Below are 19,720 nucleotides of genomic sequence, written 5' to 3'. Positions count from 1 at the left end.
AAAACAGATTAAGGCGGAAGGAAACCATGTCACCTGGAATGTCACAGAATACTGAGAAAGTAGCAGGACAATTGTACTCTGCAGGTGTTGGAGACTGTATGATCTCCTTGTGCCTATGAGTTGTTTAGGGTAAGGTTAAGGATCTTCACAGACTGCTATGGTGTCTGTTTTTCACCTAGCCTATTGTTTGTTCAATGAGTTTAAGAGATAAGGGAATTCTAAATTTTTCTCTCATTCATCCTCTTGTATTTCCTCTCTTTGAAAAAGTAGTTTAAATAAAAGCGACACTTTTCTATACTCATGTATGAATAACAATAATTCTATAGGAAGATTGTCCTTAGATCAAACTCAAAGCATTATACTCAAAGCATTATACTTAAGGATTAATCTATTTATATTCATGCTACTAGACTCCAATCCCTCATGGAGTCTAAGCAGCGCAGGAATATAGAAATATTATTATATAGGTAGATGTATCTGGCAAATTTGTGACAAAGTGCATTTCTTCATGTAAGCAACTAGGGCTTTTATCCCATGATTGCACATTAAATCCATAAGTATTGGGAGACAGTTGCAACCATTTCTCTGACCAGGGAAACCAGTGGAAAATCAAATAGTCCTTCCTTTCTAATGGAAACGTTTTCTTCTATACCTTTTAGAACTTACTTTTTTTTTTCTTTTTTTGAAATTTGAAATAGGAATAATCTTAATTTCTTATTGATGTATTATTTTAACTATTCTAAAATAGTTTTATTTAACAAATTTGAACATACAGTATGTCAAAATTATCAAATTGTTTTAGATGTCTTTTAAATATTTCAGGATAAAAATTACCTCGAAGTGGCCCTTGGGAAAAATATAGACAGTAAATTACATAATAAAATTGCTATGGCAATTAATTACACTGTCAAACTAGATAGAGATGAAATTAGTGCCTCTTGTTAGCCTAAAAAATTTAGAATGAAATACAGGACCATTTTTATATAATTTCTTGGACCCAGTGAGATTTGCTTCTGAAGAAAATGTGGCCAGAACAGTCTTCAGTTGAGAGTTTGTTTTACTACTTCCGTCCAGACCAGAAGAGGAACACGGAGTAGTGCAGATGAAGTTGTCACAGCAACAGCAGATTCATATACTGTACTCTTGAGATCTTGAGAAGGATTCAAAAACTGTGTTAAAAGGACTCTATAATATTATCATAATGAGTAAATTAATCTCATCATCATGAAATAAGGTTTCAATGTCATTTAATTTCAGAAGCATTTACTATTTACCATTACTAGCCCGCTGCTTTATTGTAAGCATTTGTTCTCCCGACAGCTTTGCTCTCTTCATTGCTGATGTAGCTCTGGGGCATCCTGATAGACTGTAGACAATAAGCAAGGAAAGAACTATTAATTGGCCTTTGATTGTAAATCTGTCAGCTAAAGCTACCATGGAAACAGCATTAGAAGAAAATCTCTCCCAACTACCACTAAGAAGATACTGCTTTTTGAAAAGGAAAAAGAATTCTTCTCAGAGAAGTTCAGTCTTTTATATTTAATATTCTATAGTTCATATTTGCATATACAAACAAGAGATACATTCACTATAATATAAACATTAACTGGGAAAATATAATAGCTAAGAAAAAATGTTTAATATTGTTCAGAGACATTAATATGTTGTCATACAATATAGTATCTGATACACCATTTTTATACTCTTCACTACATGGAAGCTAAATTATAGGAATTCTAGAATATAGAAAATGAAATATTAAAATTGAAATATTGATGTTAATATAATTTTCCCATTAAAATGTATCTGGTACTTAGAATAATAGTTACTGTTGTGGGAAAAAATGCCTTAAGCATTTTCAAGCAGTGAAATGTTATAACAGCAGCCAGGTTCATCATCAACGTTGAGATGAGATAAACCTAGTCTAAATAAAAATGAAAGCATGAAGGATCTATAAAATCACCCTCAATTTCTGGTCTCTTTGGCAATGATATGGAAACAGTTTACTATTATTTTCTGGGATATGTGCATTTTTTTTTTACTCTTTGTTCTCCCTGTAAGCTCCCAATCATCAATTGGTTGCAACCCTGCTTAGTTTTTCTAGGATCAATCAAAGTCTGCTGCGACAATAATTAGAAAAATATTTTCCATAAAAATAAAACTAATAAACTAATAACTATTAGGCTTATTGAAACTATCTCTAAACCATATATTTCCAAAGCATATGAATTAATAGCTTGTTCCTTATCTTAAAGAAGTGATGTGTATAATTTATACTTATTTTCCCCAATTGATAATAACTTGATTTCATTTCCTTAACACTATCAGGCCAATTAACTGGTTTAAATGCAGGGAAATACAGTCTACTGCTTTAGATACTGGATTGGTTCTGAAACTGTCAAGTACATTTTTGGACCAATACAACAGAAATTTACATTTTAACTAGTAAACAAAGGCATATTGTTCAGTAAATATGAAACACCATTTGTTGTGTCTATTTGCTTAGAAAAAGACCTGTACACATATGAATCTAAAAACTAAAAGATTAAGAGAATTAATCAAGATATGAATGTAATCCATTCCAGAATGTGGAATCGACTATTTATTGGTAGTTTTAAGGTGGATCTTGGTTAAAACTGAACATGGAAGAAAACTGAAAGAAACAAATCTGAAAGTAGATTAACTATAGGAAAGGAAACAAGGTATATATTTTATTTATTTATTTTTATTCCCCCTTTATTATTTTTATAAATAACTCACAGCAGAGAACATACCTAATATACTTTCTTCTTCCTATTTTCCCATCAATGATCCTGTGAGGTGGGTTGGGCTGAGAGAGAAAGTAATTAGCCCAAAATCAAGAGCCGCGGTGGCGCAGTGGTTAGAGTGCAGTACTGCAGGTTACTTCTGCTGATCACTGGCTGCCAGCAGTTTGGCAGATCGAATCTCACCAGGCTCAAGGTTGCCTCAGCCTTCCATCCTTCCGAGGTGGGTAAAATGAGGACACCCAGATTGTTGGGGTCAATATGCTGACTCTGTAAGCTGCTTAGAGAGGCTATAAAGCACTGTGAAGCGGTATATAAATCTAACTGCTATTGCCATCACACAGCTGGCCTTTATGCCCAACGTGGGACTAGTCTGATTCCTTAATCGCTGGGCCAAAAGTAATAGATTAATCTCCAGACTGAATGACTGGAAAATGGCTGAAGGGAAGAATGGGATGGATATAGGAAGAGAGTCAAGAATTATGTTATAGATTTTCACAGAAATATGTGGAGTTGCAATTAATAGGACATGTGGAAAAAAGATGCTTGGTTGAAAGAGGTTGTAGATGAGGAAAAAAATTGCATATACAAAAATGCTGCAAAAAATGAAGATAAGAGAAAGATATATTGTGACCTATATAGACAAAGCAAAGAGTGTAATCAAAGGATAAATACTTAAGAATAAAAGTAGCAGAATAAATGCAGATTACTTTTAATGGAAATTAAACAGCATTTGTGGAGCGGATGAAAACAGCTAAAAAGATGCCTTCAGCAGAGGGAATGGAATCAAGAATAAAAGTAAGGAAATTATTTAGGATGAAGCTGAATGCTGGAAGGAGTACAGTATTCTAAAGATTCTAGAATACTAGATTCTAGAGATGTGTTAGTGAGCATAGATGACAAGAGATGTCTTAAGAGTATGGTAAAGAAAGAAGGGATAGGATCAAACATTTAGACACTGCATGTATGAATGTTGAGTACAAAAACGAATGTTCAGTACAAAACAAGGATGTTAAGGTGGTTTGGTTAATATACTGTAGGGAATTAATAAGTTTGAAATGACAAAACGAATATATAAAGGAAGAATAACTAGGTAGAGAGGAAAGGGAAGACTGAGAAAGTTAAAACTGAATCAAGAAATTATAATTAGAGAACAAAATGCAATAAAGGAAATAATGTATGGGTGTGATGGATCAAGAATGGTTTGCAAGGATAGAAAAGATTTAGAAGTATAATGAATCATACTGGTATAAACTAGATTTATTTAGTGTTTCTCTTCTTTTGCCTTACCTCCAATTTATTTTTTTCTGTTTATTACACTATATATATATAAAATTTAGAGTGCAGAACAAAGTACTAATAATTATGATTTAGAATGATCGACAAGATGCTGCACTCCAGATTATCTTGGAAATGATTTATGTTCCTTTTCAAAAAATTAGAAAAATATGAATAATTTTCCAAGCTTGAGCATCTTCCTAAACACAGGGATTCTTAAATATCCTATTCTTTTGTTCAGCGAGTACATTTGAAAAGATTGGGGGCAAAATCACATTCCATAGCAGATTCTCTTGCTTCTGTCCATCCAGAAGCACCTTTACAGAGAAGATAGATAGGACTTTCAATTCAAAATGGAGAAGAATATAGATATTATTGTTCATAAATCTGTGTCTTAGTTGAAGTGAATGGGATCTTTATACACATTAGAGTCCTCTGTGCTCTATGGGTGTATCAGATGAAAAGTTCACAATATGGAACTTTATTGTCAGTTTGTTATATGTAAGCAATACCAGGGGTAGGATATTATTATTATGACAGATTCAGCATTAAATCTGAAATAACCACAGGTTTGAAGTTGTGCAATTTTTATCAACTTATCTGGAACTCTTCCTCACTATGAGGCAACTATGCCTCACAAAATAACAGGTATTAAAACATTATTATAATGCATGCATACTATAACCAACAAGATTCATGCTTATTAAAAATTCACATAGGAACAATAGATAGATGGATGATGGATGGCTAGACAGACTGATAGATAATGCCATTACTCACCTCCTATGTGTAAGAAAGCTACCACTGACGTGTCCAGAGCCATCACATCCTGGTGTTGGACATGACATACCTTCCGTCTTCACTGACTTCCAAGAAAACTGGGAGCCATTCAGATACCCATCCTTTTGCCTTTTAGTAGCAAGAGGGCACCCTGATGCACTACGATGAGATGCATATTTCCCAGTTATGTGACCCTGACCATCACAACCAGGAACTGGACATCTGGATAGCAGATAGATGAAATTAACTTTACTGTCTTGCCATCATATACCTGGCAGCCTCTACAACAAAGTCAAAATAAATCTCACATAAAAAAAAGAACAATCATGCTTTATGGTTTAAAAACAAAACAAAACAATAAGAACACCAACCAAGAAATGCAACGCAAATGTAAAAGATGTTCATGGAATTAAGAAATAACCTTAATAAACTAGCAATGTACATATACTGGAATGTTGCACCACCAATCTGAAAAAGATCTATTACAGTGGAAGCAAATTTGCTCCTTTCTGAATAATAGACAGTAAACACAGTCTTTCTGTGAAGAAAATGGGTGGTTTCTAAATTTGATTAAAAAATAATAATAAATAAGCATGCTAGTGTAGTTAGTAATAATATTCAGATTTTTACAGCAAATGTATATTTTTTATTTTTATTTTTTGGGTATTCAATAGGGAATGTCAATCTATAACTGCTTTTCTAAATAAGCAGACAACAAATATAATATTTATGAATCAGCACTCCATTGACATGGATAGCTCCTTGCTTGTACAAGGAGTACTCAGTCCATTATGAGACTGTACCCTCAGCACAGAAAATGACAATCTGAGTTAACTTGTTCCTACAAATATTCAACTTTGGAAAATTACTTGGGAAATATATAGTCTCATTGCTACTATTCATGTATTTCTTTCTTTCCTCTATGTTTTGCCTGAGAAAGTGATTGGGCCAAACCACTAGTAGAAGATTGACTCTGGTTAGGCTGGCCCATTGGCAAAACAACTATGTTGCTTCTCAGACTCCACCTGCTTCTGGCAAATAGCACATGATTGTACAAACCTATAAGTTCCAAGTATCTATAAAGAGATGGAATAGATTGACTGGTTGTAGAATAAAGAAGAGTGAGAGAGATGGCATGCTTCCCCAAAATTCCTTGTTGATACTTTGCTAGCCAATCCTTTAAATGTCAGGAATCTCCAAAGTCAGATAGTCAACCTTACTCTGAGTAAAACTTGAGCTAGCTTTAACATCACATCCCCCATTTTAATACTTTGCTTGTTTAAAGCCCTTCTACTGTGTTCTTGCAGATTCCAGTAGCCATTGCCTGCAAAATCTGAATGACAATTATCCTTGCCCTGTTTATCTCTGTCTTTATTTTTTGGTCATTTCTCCAGCAGTATCCAATCAGTGGCTGATATCTCAAAAGCCCTGGGGAAATTATGAAGGAAGAAACTAAGCTGATATTTCATCATAGCACTGTATTGTGACCATGTACTCAGAGACTATGTAAGCATTGTTAATAATGTTTTGGATGTCATGTTCTTTCCATCTATTCTTTACCGAGTACCTTGTATGAGAGCAATGCTAAAAATGAAACTACTACACTGTAGAAATGAATGAAATGAATGGAAGCTGAATAAGAGAAGAAAACATTGCTGCAGTAGCTTTCCATTCTGAAAGCATCATTCACCTAAGTGCCCATATGGTTGAAGAGCCAGCATCACATTTCAGTTATTCTTCTCCCTTTCATAACACATGAAGAACATTTTGGCACAGCGTGTTCCTTTTTTTCAGCTTACCCAATTGTACTCTGCTAAGAAATGGAGGGAAAATAGACAGCAGCAATTCCCATGTTCCACTGTGATATAACTTTCTAGGTACTTAATGCGGATGGTTATACATTTATGAACTCAGAATATTTCATTGTTTTGCATTCCCACATCAGAAGTAGGAGAGTCAAAACCTTCAAGTAGTACCCTGTAACATGCACTAGAAAATGTAGGCAGAAACTGGGCAAAGAAATTCAGTGAAACTTTTAAGGAAAAAACCCTCCTTCTCTTTAAATTAAATTAAACAAGTAATTATATTTATATATTTATATGGTGGCACTTCAGCTCCTGCGGTCATTGGGTGAAACGGATTATCTGGACCCTTTTCAGTCTGGCTTCAGGCCTGGCTACAGCACGGAAACTGCCTTGGTCACGCTGATGGATAATTTCTGGCAAGCCCGAGATGGGGGTCATATTCCTCTATCTTGGTGCTACTTGACCTCTCAGCAACTTTCAATACCATTGACCATGGTATCCTTCTGGGACGACTAAGTGAGTTGGGAGTGGGAGGCACCGTGTTGCGATGGTTCTCCTCCTATCTCTTTGGTCGGTCACAGTCGGTGTTGGTTGGAGGATAGAGGTCGACCCCTAGGCCCCTCGTTTGTGGGGTGCCTCAGGGCTCGGTCCTCTCTCCCCTCCTATTTAACATCTAGATGAAACCGCTGGGTGAAATCATCCGATGATACGGGGTGGGATATCAGCAATATACTGATGATACCCAGCTGTATATCTCCACCCCCCGTCAGTTCAGTGAGGCAGTGGATGTGATGTGCCAGTGCCTGGAGGCTGTGAGGGCCTGGATGGGAGCCAACAGGCTCAGACTTAACCCAGACAAGACCGAATGGCTGTGGGTACTGCCTCCTAAAGACTATGTCGATTGTCCATCCTTGGTCCTGGGGGGAGAAATTGTCCCCCTCAGAACGGGCTCGCAATCTGGGTGCCCTCCTAGACTCACAGCTAAGATTGGAACAACATCTGATAGCTGTGGCTAGGGGGACCTTTGCACAGGTTTGCCTGGTGCACCAATTGCGACCCTACTTGGATCAGGAGGCTCTCCTCACAGTCACTCATGCCCTTGTCACCTCATGGTTGGATTATTGCAACATGCTCTACATGGGGCTACCATTGAAAAGTGTTCGGAGACTACAGTTGGTCCAGAATGCAGCCACGCGAGCTATTGTAGGTACACCTAGATACACTTACATTACATCAATTCTCCGTGAGCTGCACTGGCTCCCTATCGGTCTCCGGACGCAATTCAAGGTGTTGGTTATTACCTTTAAAGCCCTACATGGCTCAGGGCCAGGTTATCTTCGAGACTGCCTTCTACTGCATAGCTCCCAGCAACCGGTAAGATCTCACAGAGCTGGTCTCCTCCGGGTCCCATCAGCTAAACAATGTTGGTTGGTGGGCCCACGGGGGAGGGCCTTTTCTGTGGCTGCTCCGGCTCTCTGGAACCAATTACCTCCTGAGGTCCGGACCTCCCCCACCCTATTGGCCTTCCGGAAAGCGGTGAAGACCTGGATTTTCCGGCAGGCCTGGGGCTGTTGATCTCGCTATGGTGATCTTGCAAGACCTGGCCATGGAATGGAGTGTATGGGTTTTTAATGTTTTCTTTCAAAAAAATTTTACGGGATATTGTTCTTATTGTTTTTTTGTTGTAAGCCGCCCACAGTCCCTAGGGAGTTGGGCGGCATAGAAATGTGACTAATAAATAAATAATAAATAAATAAATAAATATTATTGTTGCTTGGCCAGGATTGAAGTCATACAAAGATGCTGATACATTTTAAATAGAGGAAAGTTAAGCAGCAATGAAAAGCAACTTCCCTTGAAAAGAATGTATTCTACTGAGGAGGTAGGCTGACACTAAGACTCTGATATGTAATATGGCAGCCAAATAGACTGGGCATAGGCAAACCAGACAGGAGGAAGCAGTTATTGAGAAGAATATAACTCGTGATCTTGACAAAATAACCCAAAATTGAACAGAACAAAAATTAAATTCAAAGGAATACCAGGTGGAAAAAAACAGAAGACACATCAGCTGTGGCTCTAGAGTGGTGATTGGCTGGTGCTCACTGTGAAAGTTGGGAAAGTTGGGTAGTAAGAGGTTAACCCTTAGGAAAACCAAGTGAAACACTAGATTTGGAGCAAAAATCCATGGCAGAATCATTAATGTAGAAAATCCTCTTTTGCTGCAAACACTAACTACTACTACTTCCACTATTGCCATAGATATAGAAGAACTTTTCTTCCTTTTGTTGATATCATTATTGGACTAAGGATGTAATGGTGAAAGGACCATTATTTCTGTTTTTGCAACCTTCTGGATTCCTAGCCAGGACAAATAAGTATAGCTTTTCTTTGCAATAAGAGTCAGACATTCCCTTAGGACATTAGCAGGTGTATTATAAATGATGCAGGAAAGAAATAAAATATAAGACAACTGAAAAAAATGTAGTGGGGTGACATTCCCTATTAAATATGGGATGGTGGGACAACATTGCTTAGGGACTGAAAAAAGACACGAGAAGAGACATAACTAATAAGGCATTACATTTATTTATACAATTAAAAAGAAGCTTATGTAGCACAATAAATTACTTATTGAGAGAGAAGGACTAACTAAACTGAGAAATTGTATGTACGTATTTAAATTTCTATAGACCCCTATCTCAAATTTAGCATCCATGTTGAAATAAGATAAAAGAAATGAAAGATATAGAACAAACAAATTGACTGAATGAAGTTCAAGGAAACATGGGAACAGATGAAGAATTCTAAAAAAGCATATCTGAACTACAATGAAATCGGATAGCAATGACTGTGAAGATATATACACATTTATTTCCCTTTTGGCCCTCCAAACAGTTCAGCTGGGTAATCCATCATCAAATGCACTGATTTGAAGATAGAATGTTGAACCCAGTCATCAAGGTCCATTTTACTGTACCCCACATTTTTTTCCTCTGTCTGTGCACATGATATCCTGCTTTTTCCAGAATGACTTCCTGAACTTCAAATTGGAGGTTCATGTGATTTTCTTTAGAATAATTTGTATAGTAAGATGTCTTGTTTCTGGTAAGTGAAAAGATGCTCCATGAATGTGATGCCGAATGTTATTCGGCATCACATTCAGGATTCATTCTGAATCAAAGCATTGCCCTAATAATTAGGATTGCTCTGAAAATTACAGTATTGATGTAATTATAATTTTCACTATTTTGTCACCTGAAGACTCTACTAAAAAAAGAAACAAGAAACATCGTCCTATTTTCAATATTTCTCTTTTCCACTGTATTTTTAATGGTTCTTTTGTAATTGCTGCTTTATAAAAATCCTTCCTGGACAAATAAAAATGGTATGTGTGTGTGGTGATGTGGTGTCAACAAATGATACACAAACATTTGTACATAAAAAGAAAATGGCTTTGATCCAACATAATTTCTTTCTGTTGCCTATGACAAGAGAAAGCTTTCTTCATATTCTGTCTCATGACCAGGCATGAAAAATATGCGAATACATTGTGTTACTGGATAATATTCTAGTATGTTACACTTCTTTACCAAAACAAGTTTCTTCTAGCTTGTACTGGATAACTCTCTCGTTTATTATTTGGTAGAATTATATGATAAGAAATTGAACAAGATAACCCTAATTATATAGATACATAAGTTTAAAAATGACCAAAATTTATACATATGGGAGAGCATTATCATTCAATTATAAGAGAAAACCAACATAGTTGATTAAATCATATATAGCGATCCATACTTACCTAATTGGCTCTTGATCTTCCTTGTCTTCTTTACTTTGTACTATTCTAATTCCACTTTTCTTTGCTCGTGGACAACCAGAAAGGCTGAATAAAGAAAATCAATGAAATTATTTATTTCTAGACATAATCAACTAATCTAAAAAAAATGCACATTGAATAAAAATGACATGCAGGTTAAATTCTTTCTATCTTTGATTTCATTTTTTTTTTTTTTTACTTTTTTTAAACGAAAGAACAATGGCAAGAATTAACCACAAGAGGGAACTCATCTTTCATTAGATGTGAATATAGGCTCAGGTTTAAGAGTAATAAGAAAAGAATAGCTATTTTTAATGAAATCTCAAATGAGAACAATGCTGATTTTCAGAGAACGCTGAATCACGAAAATCAGAAAGTTATATACATTTTGCAGTTAGTATAATTGAATCATACTTTTCTAGGGTTGTGAAGTATTCTTCCTTTGCCAACCACTTCATCTCTAAACCACAAAGTAAAAAAAAAAAAACCACTGTAAATGTATTACTTTTTCATTAATGCCAACCTTTATCCTAATATAAGAAATTTACTTGTAAGTGAATATTAATCACTACTATAAATTCAAAATGTATTCCTAGTACTTGTTTTTTTACACTGAAGTTAAATTGGGCTTCTCATACAAAGGAAGCTGTATTATCTATATCAAACTCTTCCATATGAAGGAATGCAAGGATTTCATAGCAATCCAAATAAACCCTTTCAACATGCCATTTCACCCAATTTCTGCACATTGACTGTGCCTGAGCAATTCTATTGAGCCTGTGGGTATAATCCAAGCAAAATGCAGATTCTCATAGTCAATAAACATATACACTTCTTATAGGTATAGTCAATATATTTTATGGAGAAACTAATGGAGACAGAAAGTATAATTTAATTAACCCTCTACATATGTCTTAATATACTATAAAAAGCCTACTGTTTATAAAATGAGTAAATAAATTAGAAAGGTACAACACATGAAATGAACCAGAAATTAACTGGGCAAAACAGCATCTGGATTAAGCTCTTCCATGTCTAGGAATGCAAATCCTTTTATGTGACATCTGCACAATATTAGTTATTCCACTCTAGTCAGCAAATGATGCTGAATGGAGATAAATACATTTCATTCTAATTATTATCTGACCTAGAAACACTGTTTTTATCCATGGTAGCCCTGTGATACATAAAAATGTATAGACTTAGCTAATGAGAGGTTCTTGATTTTAAACATAATAAAGAATCAAAATTCCTAAAGGCCTAAATCACAATATGGGATAATTGTTTGCCTCTCCTAATCTCTCCTAATCACTAATGAATGAGTTTAGCAAATAATGTTTATGAATAGTATAAATAAGGCAGATCTATACATTCATATTTGACTCCTTCAAACAAATGTGGTCAAGAAAGACTCTACAGCAAGCCAGATATATCTAATGAAGTTTAATGAAATCTTTGGAATGTAAGTCAATTGGTAGAAGCTTTCTTTAGTCCTCTGGGTTTTTTTTTTAAAAAAAAAATAGCAAGACTATAAGAATAGTAATGCCAGATCATTGTTTCCTGTAGTGGCCAGCCTGAAGCTCTGGGGTGCTCATAAGCAAAAGAGGAATATATAGCTTACTGCTTCAATTGTCCTCCTAGAGATAAAATTAACTCCCAAGAACTATAGATCTGTTTTCCATGAAATTATCCAATCTCCTTTTAAAGAGTCCAAGTTTATCTAATGAATTTCACAGGTAAATTATACAGTAGACAGATGGGGAAAAAATTGTCCATTTTTTCCAGTTAACTTCATCAGATGGCTGAATTTCCTCATGTTTTAAGGAAGTACCAAACCTTTTCCTGTTCTCTATCTCTGTGTCCGTAAACATGACATTCTTTGTTGCCTTTTTTCTAGGCTATAGAGTTCCAAATGTACTACAGATAGTCCTCAACTTACAACAGTTTGTTTAGTGATCATTCAAAGTTACAATGGCTTTGAAAAATATGATTTATGTCCGTTTTTTCATAATTATGACCTTTGCAGCATCTGCATGATCATGTGATCAAAATTCAGATGCTTGGCAATTGGTTCATATTTATGACGTTTGCTGTGTCTCAGGATCATGTGATCACCTTTTGCGACCTTCTGACAAGCAAAGTCAATGGGGAAGGCAGAGTCACTTAATAATGAGGTTACTAACTTATCAACCAAAATGATTCACTTAACAATTGTGGCAAGAAAAGTAGTAAAATTGGACAAAACTCACTTAACAAATGTCTCAACAGACATTAACAACAGAAAATTTGGGCTCAATTGTGGTCCAAAGCTGAGGACTACCTGTAGACTTTTGTCATAAAGCAAGTGTTTGAGACCTCTTATTCTTATGTTTTCCTTCTGTACTTTTCAAAGGTAGCAACCAGAATTTATATGGTATTCTATTGCAGATGCAACATATATTTGTATAACAGCATTACAAGGTTTGCAGTTTCATTTCCAATCTTAATGATCCCTAGCACTGAATTTGTCTTTTACCACAGCTACACAATAAATGAACATCTTTTTCTGATTTTTCACTACACCCCTAACATTTTTTTCCAGATGCTATCCCTATCCTATCTCCTGGGGCAGGGCGGGGAGGTTCCAATCTGAATCACTTTGTACATATATAATTGAACTACATTTTCATTTAGTTGACCATTCATCCATCTCTATTAAAGAGATTCTTCTGAAGCTCTTCACAATCATGTTTAGTTTCCATCGCTCCAATTAATTTACTATTTCCTGCAAATATAGCCAGCTTATTCTTTATAGCTAAATCAGAAAAAAAATGTAGAAAATAAAAGGCACTGGTCCCAACACTAATTCTTAAGAAGTTCTTATTTTCGCCACTTAGAAAACTGCCCACATATTCCTATTCTCTCTTTGTTTTTTTTAATAATTAGCAACCTGGTTTTGGGAAAAACTTAGATTTAATATATATAGTCCCTCAATTAACTTTTAATCCATTTTCACCTATACATTTTCATATTGGTATTTGTATGAAATATGATTTCTATATTCTATACTTGGCACTCTATAAAGCAGGCAGCAGATTATTTACTGATATATAACTATGGTGGAAATATTTAAGAGCCTTGGTGGCGCAGTGGACTAAAGTGCTGTTAAGTAGTACCAGCTGCCTGCAATTACTGCAAGTTCAAATCTCACCAGGTTCAAGGTTGACTCAGCCTTCCATCCTTTCGAGGTAGGTAAAATGAGGACCCGGATTGTGGGGGCAATAAACTGACTTTATATAAAAAAGAACACTGCTTGGGGGGCCCGAAAGCCCTACTAAGCAGATATATATAAAAAGTATGAAGGCTATTGCTTAACGCACTGTAAGCCACCCTGAGTCTCCGGAGAAGGGCGGCATTTTTAATCGAACCAATAAATAAATAAATAAATAAATAAATACATTTACCTTATCATCTATTTCTGATTCAAGCACTTTAGAATCTATGCTACATTTTAATTGGTTGTTGCTATTTTTTTTCGGTATCTGATGTGGAAATATGTTACATTTAAGAACCTATTACACTGGCATCTTAATTTATTTACCTTGCTAAGTAGGTAAATTATTTGTGATTTTGCTTTAGTACTATGTTAGACCTTAATTGTTTATAGTATAATTAATTGTTTGGAACTGAATGCTGAATTGTTTTGGAGATTTAATCATTGTTATGATGAACTTAATTGCTATTTTGTATCTGCTATGAATTTATATTAAGTACAGCAACTGTAGGAAAATGATCTTATGACTTGAAATCACTTGCTGTTAGTGTCTTTTTCTTGGAAACTGTTGTCACAAAAAAAATCACTTTTGTACATACCTTCGATGTGAAGCATAATTCCCCGTAATGTGTCCAGAGCCATCACAACCAGGAGTTGGACACCTAAAATAAAGAAGTAACAACAACATTAATTGAACAATTTTCTCTAGAAAAATAAAAATCTTACATACCAAATATTTGTTATTATTTTAATCTTAATGTTGCAAATATATATATATATTTTTGCTTTAATTTATATGCCACCCTTCTCCGGAGACTCAGGGCGGCTTACAATGCGTTAAGCAATAGCCTTCATACTTTTGTATATTTATACAAAGTCAGCTTATTGCCCCCACAATCTGGGTCCTCATTTTACCTACCTTTAAAAGGATGGAAGGCTGAGTCAACCTTGAGCCTGGTGAGATTTGAACTTGCAGTAATTGCAAGCAGCAGATGTTAATAACAGTGCTTTAGTCCACTGTACTAACCAAGGCTCATTTTTGTTCAAGGCTCAATTTTGTTCACTAGCTGGAGAAAACTGTTATTAATTAAAATGGAAAAAGTTTCATTTTTAGATTGATCATCCATTAGTGACTATATATTTAAATACCCACTAGGAGCATATTCTCAGTGGGCCTATCTCGCATTTGCCACAGTTATTATTTTCCATTGGCTTGCGTCTTCTTCTGTGCTAAGCCCTGATGCTAAAGTATTGTTGACTTCTCAGCTCAAACCTCTGAAACTAAAAGAAACAATCCACAAAATGTTATAGTAGCACACAAATGTATTAATAATTAGATATGGTATCTTGTAGATGGCGTCACAAGCTGGATCGTGACATATTGTGACGTTTTTTGCCTTTGCGGAGCCGGGATGGGCATGTCCTGCATGTGACGTATCCGGCTTGCAGGCCGCCAGTTTGACAGGCCTGTAAATGTAGATGATTACATCAAAATAATGAATGCTATAAATTAAGTAGGATAATTCATTTTAGCCATAGGAAATATTTTAATAAATTGAAAGTAATACTCATGAAATAAAGTGTATCTAAAATACAGATACTGCCCTCTTGTGACAAAAGCCACAACTTGCATTTAGAGTCTACAGGATTTAAAAATTATAGTTTACATCTCAGTCTGTCATATATTTTTATAGCGTTGAAAATATCTAGAAATTAACCCATTGTATATAATATCTCAAGGGAACGCGGTGGCTCAGTGGCTAAGACACTGAGCTTGTCGATCGAAAGGTTGGCAGTTCAGCAGTTCGAATCCCTGGTGCTGTGTAACGGGGTGAGCTCCAGTTAATAGTCCCAGGTTCTGCCAACCTAGCAGTTTGAAAGCACATAAAAAATGCAAGTAAAAAAATAGGGACCACCTTTGGTGGGAAGGTAACAGCGTTCCGTGCGCCTTTGGCGTTTAATCATGCCAGCCACATGACCACGGAGACATCTTCGGACAGCACTGGCTCTTCGGCTTAGAAACGGAGACGAGCACTGCCCCCTAGAGTCAGGAACGACTAGCACATATATGCGAGGGGAACCTTTACCTTTACCTATATAGTATCTCACTCTAGAGCTTTACAACTAATAATAAAACTAAAATCTAAGCAGGTTAAAACAGTTCAAATATGCTCAACTAGCACATTTAGAAAATCATATTTTTATCCTCTACTTGACAAATCACAAACTTCAGAGTTCAAAAGTTGAAGTCTATTTAGCTGAACTTTCAGCAAAACCAATATATGATCTCCTATACATATTCACACATGATAGACCCACAAACTCTGATACTTATACTGTTTCATGTTTAAAATATCTTAAATGATTAATACCCCTTTGCCAAGGAATTCACAATTCTTTCTGTGGAATGGAGGCGAGAGAAAGTGTCCATCCTATTCATGTAGTAGCATGACATTACACGATGATGCACTGTCAGTTGGGTTTAGATCAAAATAAATTGGAATATAAATTCTCTATAGTTGTTTCTCTTCCACTGTAAGTTTTGTTGTAGTATATAATACAACTTATATAGCATGAATTTTCACACATTCTGACAGAGATCCTTCATACTTTGGAAGAAAACCCTGTAGGCCAGACTATAGCTAGGTTGTCATGGTGACACCACTCTTCTGCCTCCTGCTTAACTCTCTTTTTTCCTCCCTCCAATGCCATATTACTTAGATTTGATTAGTATGCATTTTCAGCTTTTTAAAAAAAAAAAAAAAAAGAATAAAAGCTTTGTAAGATTGTGATTTATTCTCCAATTAGGACAATCTTTTGTACCATTTAAATTAAATCACACATTTCTAAATCTAAGATAAAGTTCAATTCTTGGAAAATTCTCAAATTTTCAAACCAATGCCCTAAAACATTAGGGTGGCAATAGACCTCTTTTCTGTGACATAACATTTAGATTTTCATGTCATATACAATGATCTTAAGCTTTAAAGATCTGAACCATCCATGTAATAATAAACAGCTTTCTATTAAACTGGCAAGCTGAGCAGTTCTTCATGGACTTAAAGAGCAATTTTTTATTAAGTGGGAAAAAGCAACTTGCGGGGAAGAGATCATGTCTGTTATTTCAATTCATTATTCATTTATTAATGATATTAGATTAAATCTATAAAGTTTTCTCCCAAATTTTATATCACTGAGAAAAAGATGAAGTGAAAGATATGTAACCCATTTATAAAGTGCTGTTTGCATTCCTCCAGATTGCTGACAGAATAAATTATCATCTCTTTATCTCCATTCACTCTGAACTAAGATACTGTGGGAACAGTAAGAATAAGTCTATGACCTAAAATAGTGGTCAAGTTCTGTCAGATGAGTTAATGGTAACTATTAAAGCTTCTAGGTTTGAAACAGAAATCCTGAAATACTTTGGGGAAGGGGAAAGGATTATTTTCATATTTAGTAGTTTATTTTTTTAAAATGCACAAAAATGCAAATAGTGAGTTATAACAGTTCACTAATCAGAATGTGTCTGAAAGGAATTGAGTGTATTTTTTTTTTATTGATGCACTGAAATATTAATGGGAAAGTATTGCTATTCAAAAATTATGTAAACAATGTAGTCATGTAGAAATGTGATACTGATTTATACACTAAATCTGTGATACATCACCATCAATAAATACAAATATTTAGATCTTTACAGTAACAGAGTTGGAAGGGACCTTGGACATCATCTAGTCCAACCCTCTGCTCATGCAGAAGACCTATACTAGTGGAACCAATGGAAAGAAAAACTGAATATGAAGTAGGAAAATCAAAATCAATTTCTACCTGTACATTGCATTATCCCTTAATTTATCCCAGATGGAAAAAGAGTCAGCATGATCACAATGTTTGTCCAGTCTGAAACTACGGTTGTGGCAGGTGGTGATTGGTCTTTCTTTCTAGCACAATGGAATCCTGTGGTAACTTTCTAATTGCTGAAAAGAATCATAATTGGCCTCAGATCTGAATGTGAAATAAGAACATATGGGAATAGTCCCAAATGGGAAAGAATCATGGTCCTAACTCTGCAAACTGTGATCCAGATGGGAGAGAAAATGGGACCGACAAGGCAAATGAATTTAAAACAGAGTTCCTGCTTTGATGCTAGCAGTTTTCCTTCATTGTCACACATGGACTTCATATTGAAATAGAATTTGAATATCAACAATTGACCAATTAGTTGTTCCTAGATTCTTTTTTGTTTCTTTCTAACGCTTCCAGAAAATTGTGCACAGAAACATTTACTCTGACAAATGCCCAAGATGAGTTGGATTGGAGAAAAAGTAAAAAAAACCCTACCTACTGTATAGTTTTGTAAAGGAAGTCTGTTGCTTCTTTGTCTGCTCTGTTCATTCTACTGAAAAAGTCTTATGCAACTTTCTTGCAATAAACTTAATGCGCAATATATTTTAAGCAAATGAAATTGCTCTCCATCAGCAATATACAGGTACTAACATCATATCGGTTCATATATGAATTCCTTGACTTGTTCAAAACAGCCTCTCTGAACTGATTCTGATCAAGTAAGATTGAACAAAATATTACTCTATAATTACTCTGGAATGCCTAATGAAAGGAGAAATAGTTTTATAGTCAGAGAGTGCTTTTATATTCCTTATTTTAAGGAATATATTAGTCAAACCTAAATAGTAATTACTTAATAGTAATCACTTTATTTAATACTTACTAAATTTATTTACTAATTACTAAAATATGTATTGACTTAATACAATGTATAAACATGATTACTATAGAGAAAATGAAGGTACTTTTATAAAGATAAAAAAAATAAAGATATATTCAGGAATGATTTGCTGGTTACATGGGAATAACATGGAGCCTCATAATACACAGACAACATTTTTTAAATCCAGTTTTTGTTCCAATAGTTTTATCCATAATTTTTTCTTCAAATATTCCAGTTTGGAATGTACTAAAAATAGGAACCAAATTACAAAAAAAATAGTATTAATAATTTTAAGCGTTTCAATGATGTAATATGATTTTTTTAAATTCTTGAAATAGAATAAATTAGATATAACCAAAATGTTATAACAAGATGTTTCTAGAGTGGTAAATTTAAATACAAATACAGAAAAAAGCAACCCAAGAATAGTAGTACTCTATATTAATTGCAATATATATATTTTTAAAAAAGATAAGCTCAGTTTCCTTTGGTTGTTTTGATTAGATTTATTTTTTTTGCCTAGAAACTGCATTGCACAGACGTTCATACTTTTTACTATTTGTGCCTTGCTAAACTTTTGCAACTCTTTCTCACAAAAGGCAAAAGGTCTTTTCAGTTTCTTCTGGCCACAATGTTTAAATTTTTTTTAAAAAATACATTATTGCTAGCTCTAAAAATAGGCACATCACAATTAAAAAATAAACCTCTTCTCACAATACTCACTTCTGAAACCTAGCCCCACCTGTATGTGTTATGTTGTGTTGTGTTATGTTATGTAGTCCCAGCCAGTGGTGGGATTCAAATAATTTAACAACCGGTTCTCTGCCCTAATGACTAGCTGGGTAGGTGTGGCTCAGTGGTCATGTGACTGTGTGGGCATGGCCAATTCAACATCACTCACGTCTATTGGCGAAGCGCCTTAGCTGTTACAATTAATAAGGGTTAACCAGAGAGGCAATTTCTGTAAGCAGGGCAATAAAGATTAGGCTAGAAACAACACCAGAATGTTTCCTTCCTGCCTTCCTTACAGGATTAGCCCTGTAAAGTGGAAAAAAACCAAAATAAGATTTCTTTTAATAACCGGTTCTCCCAAATAGGTGCGAACTGGCTGAATCCCACCACTGGTCCCAGCTCTTGGTGCCTTTATCCTCTCATCTTCATTAAGAGAGTAATAAATATAAATATGTAAACTAGATTCTCATTATAAAGTTTGAAATATTGTCATTCTAGCAATTACACTATGTTTACTCTTTAATTAAGTTTTACTATATTAATTTGTTTTCT

The 19,720-nt window shown here is 34.9% G+C and overlaps 1 protein-coding gene across 17 annotated transcripts in view; it reads right to left on the bottom strand.

The window, feature by feature from the left end:
* MYT1L (myelin transcription factor 1 like) overlaps nt 1-19,720 on the bottom strand; it is a 281,172-nt gene that overhangs the window by 3,838 nt on the left and 257,614 nt on the right. For 15 of the 17 annotated variants that reach the window (XM_034432005.3, XM_060689272.2, XM_034432008.3 and 12 more), the window contains 4 exons: nt 14,304-14,366; nt 10,434-10,517; nt 4,824-5,045; nt 1,275-1,366 (listed from right to left, as the gene is read on the bottom strand). In XM_034432005.3, coding sequence (XP_034287896.1) covers nt 1,275-1,366; nt 4,824-5,045; nt 10,434-10,517; nt 14,304-14,366 — 461 coding nt within the window. Of the gene's footprint in view, nt 1-1,274; nt 1,367-4,823; nt 5,105-10,433; nt 10,518-14,303; nt 14,367-19,720 lie in introns of all 17 variants that reach the window. The other 2 variants (XR_015731327.1, XR_015731328.1) reach the window with 1 other exon arrangement.

The sequence above is a fragment of the Pantherophis guttatus genome, chromosome 1 (genome assembly GCF_059756535.1).
Source record: "Pantherophis guttatus breed Tessera chromosome 1, ASM5975653v1, whole genome shotgun sequence".
In the NCBI taxonomy this organism is placed as follows: domain Eukaryota; kingdom Metazoa; phylum Chordata; class Lepidosauria; order Squamata; family Colubridae; genus Pantherophis; species Pantherophis guttatus.
Note: the sequence above shows the minus strand (reverse complement) of the source record. Positions and strands in the feature narration are given on the sequence as shown.